At 38.6% G+C, this 5,956-nt stretch overlaps 1 protein-coding gene across 1 annotated transcript; it reads right to left on the bottom strand.

Annotated features, from left to right (window-relative positions):
- Window positions 1–881: 881 nt before the first annotated feature.
- GCNT1 (glucosaminyl (N-acetyl) transferase 1, core 2) lies at window positions 882–3,556 on the bottom strand. Its single transcript, XM_026052009.1, has 2 exons — window positions 3,399–3,556; window positions 882–2,914 (listed from the first exon to the last, which is right to left on the bottom strand). The coding sequence occupies exon 2, from the start codon at window positions 2,775–2,777 to the stop codon at window positions 1,497–1,499; it is 1,281 nt and encodes a 426-aa protein (XP_025907794.1). The 5' UTR covers window positions 2,778–2,914; window positions 3,399–3,556; the 3' UTR covers window positions 882–1,496.
- Between the last annotated feature and the right edge of the window lie 2,400 nt (window positions 3,557–5,956).

Raw genomic sequence — 5,956 nt, 5'->3', positions numbered from 1 at the left:
CAGCAACATTTCCAATAAACTGTTTCAGAAGTTCATTGCAAATAAAAAGGAGGTTGCTTTGCCATTTGCTAGTGCCTCTGACGAGTCCTGRTATCTTCTAAGGAGGACGACAGGGTGATAGTTGCCCAGTATCCATCCCAGGCAAACYGGAATTGCCAGGGAAAGAAACAGCATCGCCCCCCACACTGTCCTGTTCCCTTGTCATCTTGCTTCTGTGCTGCTCGTGTATCTGTGCCACATTGCAGCAGCTAATTCAGGCAGGAAACTAAGCTGAATGAGAACCAGTACAGATTTCCTCCTTACCCTTCCACCAAAAGAAACTACTAAAAAACTAAAGAAAAATCACTGGGCCAGCTAYACTTGAGGAAGCACAGATGCTTTAATGGAAGAAAGGCAGGACTTACTATCCTAGCTGCAGCTTCACACCTGTACGTGTTAAGCTAAGCTAAAACATTTTAGGTCTTCATCAAGATTTTTTGGTAGTACTTCCAGAAGGACTTTAATTGTAGGAAGAGACAGTAACATTTAGAAAAAAAAAACTTTATTTTGCAAATGCAGTGTTAAAAAGAATGTGGAATGCAAGTAAAGCTTGACAAAAAGCAGAGACCAGCAGTTCTGTCARTAACATTTGGACACTGCTGCAATTTTTCTCTTAAGTTTTAGAGAAACTTAAAGAGTCACCTTGTACTGGAAAGCAAGACTCTTGAAACAGTGATAAATGTAAAATTAAAATTCTGACTCTCATCAGGCACTGAACTGAATTTTCCCTGAGAAGACACACATTATAAACTATTTTATAAATTTTGTATCACATAATCAGGGAGAATTTAAGTGTACAAGATTTTGCTACACACAMACAAAAAAAAAATTAGAAACATATCTTTAACACTTCAAGCTGAAGTTTCCAAGAGAATTAAAAATCACGTATTGAAGAACTGCAGTCATCAAATTCACTTTGGCTTCAGTATATCCCCTTTTGTTTAGCTTTCAAAAAAGTTCCATTGTGAATTTCCTGAGATCTTTCAGCATCTCAACATGAACTTTGTGCAGTCCAGCTGCTTCTTTTCCCGTTTTCTCTCCATCTTTACCTTCCAGATAGTGTTACAGTCATGAAAAGCAACCATGAATAATATGCTTATTCCAGGTCTTCGAACAATTGATTGAGCTGAAAGAAGCCCATTAATCATGCTTTTTAGATAACAATAAATATTCTGACTATTTTGGGCTTCCAATAATTGCTCTCCTTGACCTATTCCCATATTTTCTACCAAAGTCCTAAGCTTCAACATGCAATGTAAGGCATCCTTGTCTTCACTTGGGACAGGTTGTCTCTCCTCCTTGCCTATGGACCACTCCGTAAGGCCTCATCACCATCCCACCAATATATGAGAAAGTACGTCAGCACCACCGCCACCATCACCACCACCACCATACATGTTAAAGTATATAGTGTATCTTATTTGTACCTATGTTTTATAAAACGTAACGTGAGTATTTCAGTTCTTTTGCTGATACAAAGCTTTGTGTCGCAAATATTCTTCCAAGCATTTCACAGCAAAAGGGTCAACATCAGTATCGAACTTATTAGCAAAGAAGTGGTGGTTTCGCAGCATCCAGTTCAAGTCTCCTGCTCCAAAAATGCATACGGAGCGAACGTGAATCCCACTGCATGGCGGGTAGGGTGCACCTTTGGACACGTCACCTTCGAAGTACTGCCACTTCACAAACCTGGCCAGCGCGTTCATGTCAGAAACATCAAACTTGTTACTGGAAGAAACTGCCCCCGGGACCTCGGGGATTCTCTGGATTGTTGCCCACAGATACTCATCAGGGCTGTAAGTGTCTTTTGCCCACTCGATAAATGAAAGGATTTTGCGGTTTTCTAGTACGTGTTCTACAAAACTTCTGCTAACGACAAAATAGGCACTACCAGAAAATATTGGAGTACTGAGAGGTGGTCGTTGTTTGTCTATGCCCGTGTTCTTTACTTTACCATCRATAATCTCATGGTGCTTCTTCCACCTTACTTCTTTGGAGAGAGGCATTTTTTCCGTTTCCAAGCTATTTTCACCCTTAAGGGCTTTCAACCTCTCTACTATTTCCTGGTTGGTCTTAATAGGAAAGTCCATGCCACAGAGGTTTATTAAGTATTTCCACTTTGTGCTTCTTCTGTAGAGATCTTTCATGCAGTTAATGTCTGCCTGCACCCTGCTCCATGAGGCATATACAACACTTTCTAACTGGCTGGAAATAAAAACATTATCAAAACATGAAACTATTCCCTTCACAGCAGCAAAAAAGGATTCTGGGGACTTTTTGTCAACGTGAATGCAGTAAAAATTCTGAGGAGCATAGATGGATCTTAGGAGTCTATCAAGCATCTCGATTTTGTGATAAACCACTATTGAGTAAGCAAGTGGAAATTCTGCTTCTTCATTGCTGAGGGGTTCCATAATATACTTCCTAGTCTTGGTAAAGGAGGCACAGTCTGCTGTCATGTTAATATAGTCATTTGTCGTCAGCTTGGGGCGTTTCTTAAATGACACCGATAAGGTCTCAAGCTTTACCTTTTGAATTTCTTCTATATCACCCTCCAATATCTTCGTGCAGCTAATAGTGCTGATAGGGTCTTCATTAGTCAGCTCCAGCTCTCTCCGGTTTAGGAAGTCTGGTTTCTGGTTAACTTTCAAAACTGAGATGATTACTAGAATAAGAGATAGCCCCAAGAAAAGCCTGAAGAGTGAGTTGTGGCAAAACCGTAGTTTCCTTTTCAGCATTTCAAATATCCCGTACCTTCACTGAGCTAAAAAATTGCCCTCCACTCTGCTCATACCAGCTTCAGCAACTTCAGAAAAATCAGTTTGTGTTTCTCATGAGGCTGTTGCATTTGTCAAGGGAGATGGAAAGACAAATCCTACAAGAAAATTAAATATGAATGACAGGCTTCTACTAAAAGGTTTCTGTAAGAATTAACTGAGTAAAAGTCTGTTATTAATTATTGATTGTAAAACGATGAATAGCACAGATAAAAGGATTATCTTGAAATATAGAGATTAATTGATAAGATGATTTTATTTCTCTAAAACGGAAAGACAACAGAAGTAACAGCAGCTTTCATGAGACAGTTTCCTGGCTCCCACCAGCTGCAGTAGTAGGGCTACAGACCACAGAGCAGCCTGAGAGCTTGTTCAGCTAAATCTAACAAAATTAAAGCCAATAAATTGGATACATTACTGAGAAGCAAGTATGTGATAATAATTCACACTTTAGAGTTTGACAAGAAGGCTTTATAGCCACATTAACATTTAGTGACCCAATTAGATATTTAGTGACACAGTTTTCACTAAATATTCCATTTACCACTTACATCCTGGAAGTTATTCTCTCCATCTTCTCACCTGGAAAGCAGTTCCTGAAGAGTTTCTAGATTTTGTGAATAAGACACGGCCTCTTTAACATGCTGCAGGTGATTCTAGAAATACAATCAGGAAAGAGCTGAAGAGAAAGAAAGAAGTTAGTGCACAACAGTTGTGACTGACCAGCTGAGGATCTCTTTCAAGGTAAAAGSACAAAGGTAGTATTTATAACCCACTTTTAAATCTGATCTGTACAAGTCTCTKCAAACACACAAACGTAGGAGCAGGGCAGTGCTGGGTTATCCCACTTTGGACACACTTACTCTCTGTGATTCCACAATCTGTTTTCCATGAAACTTTCTGCAAGGCTGAGTCACATTTACAATCTGCCAATGTCATTTTCAGCCTTGCTTCACAGACACCACGCTAGTTTTGTTCATTAGTCCTGTCTGCWCTATGAGCACTCTGTGAGGGATTGCTGCTGCTGCTCCAGCAGCAGTCGCTGAGAAACCTGCAGTCCAAAGAGGCTTGGAGAACTGGATTTTTGTTTTGTACATATCTTCTCACTCAGATAAATTCATCCCCAATAGAACATCCTTAAGAAAATTGCATTGCTGTTCAAGTGTCTTTTGCACTTAAAGATTTTTCATCTGAGTAACTCAGTGCAGGTTTGAATTTCACAGCAAGAGTAGTTGCAAAAGCCAATACAGTTAATAAAGAGACTTCTGACACTTTAAGCTGTAAGTTAAAAAGTTAATGAAACACTGAAATAATGGAGAGACATATAGCTCCCTTCATTAACACTATTTTTGCAATCATTTTTACTGATATTGAACAACTTCTTACGAAAAAAAAAAAAAAGGTAGGAATATCTGTTTTATGACAAAGTGTGCACTGTGCCCAGCTCTGGGTTTTGCAGTAGCCAGCTCCGCATAAAGATTTTCTTTCATACTCTTTTCTTTAAAGCTAGTCCAGTATCATTTTAGCTTTTAATTCTCAAATGTGGCTTTTAGCTTGCAAGCTGCAGAACATGTGTTTACATATAAGAGATGTATATTTGATATTAGAGTGKTTTTTTTTTTTAAAGAAAGGAAGAGTGCCATTGGGGTGCCCTATCATGTCCCTATCATGTCCACAGCACATACACTGGTTTGGGGAATTGATCCAGCTGGCTTGAGGCATATGTATGGAGGGCTTGGATCCCATGGGTCCAAGGAATGAGATCCCTTGGATCCCTTGAGTCCACCACTGCAGGACTATCTTGCACAGCTGTGAGATATTTTACATTTGTATTTTCACTAAGTATTTCATAATTGAAGTCATTGCCATGCAAAAAGTCACAAACTATTTGTGGGTAAATCATTATATGAACTATCTCATTTACTATCAAGGGTACTTTGCTTCCACGATTGCATCTATCATTACTTAATCCTGCATTCGTCAAGACAAACATTTCTTCCAAGTTTGCTGTAGGTAAACTTGAAGAAGTCAAACTGAGAGAAYTAGAGTTTTGCCTCTTATAGTAGGTAGTCAGGTGAGCTTGTGTGCAGTTACATCCATATGCATGCCTTTTAAGTATCAACTCTCGTATTTCTGAATTTGAATTTCAGAAAAAAAGGGAAATTCCACAATTACCATTTTTAGCTTACGATGTGGCCTTAAACCCAATGATGTAAGAAAAATAGAAATATTTAAATTGAAATACATTATAACTTATTACATGCTTCTTTGACATCCTGCTCATTCCTCCCCATCCAGTCCAATAAAAATGATATCCATTACATATTAATTTAAAAGAGGAAGAACACTAGTTTTGCAATGGTTTCTATAATATGTATACAGCAGTATTTACATAGGCTGAAACTTTAATAGTGGTTACCCTTAAGATACTGATTTCTGCTACCAACTTAGAAGTTAAGACTTTCATAAAAATTTAAAAGCACTTCAAATACTTCAAAAGCACTTCAAAAAAAGTATTTGCAAAGATTTAGCTGACTGAAGCTAGAACCCTTCTTCTTTTAGGATCCCTGTCAGCACTGCTGTCCTACTGTACATTCAGCTCATATAGCAACAGTAGCATCCCGGAGTAATGCAGTTTAAAATTGCAGTTTAAAAAACTGCAGCTGCACCCCACCCTTTTCTCTACAACGCAGGATTCAGAGCCTTAACAAGAGAGCTAACATTATGATCCTTACCTGCTACGACTTTCAAAGGATAGCACTTGATGGGAAGTTTTTCCTGCTCCTGTGTTAGGACACAACTTTTCTTACTCTTCTCAGTTTTATATAATTAAAGGCTGCATACAGCACGAGTCTGTTTCTGGAAGCCTTTCTGCATGCACCTGGATGCAATTCCTCTATCGTTCTGAGCGGAGAATAATCACACCTTTCATTTCCATTGTACAAAAATGAAGTGTCTGCAAACATTACACATAGAGTGGCTCTTATCTTTAGGGGCTGCTTTTTCCATAGGAAAATTTGTCTCACTGACACACTGCTCCTTCTGAACAATCTTAACAATAAACTGCTATTTGTTTATACTTGTTAATTCCTTTGCAATAAGTACTGACCATATCTTTTGCCATGTTGACCTTTACAGAT

This window comes from Nothoprocta perdicaria, unplaced genomic scaffold (assembly GCF_003342845.1).
Source record: "Nothoprocta perdicaria isolate Ctin4 unplaced genomic scaffold, notPer1 scaffold_82, whole genome shotgun sequence".
Lineage (NCBI taxonomy): Eukaryota > Metazoa > Chordata > Aves > Tinamiformes > Tinamidae > Nothoprocta > Nothoprocta perdicaria.
This window is presented reverse-complemented; position numbering and strand designations above follow the sequence as displayed.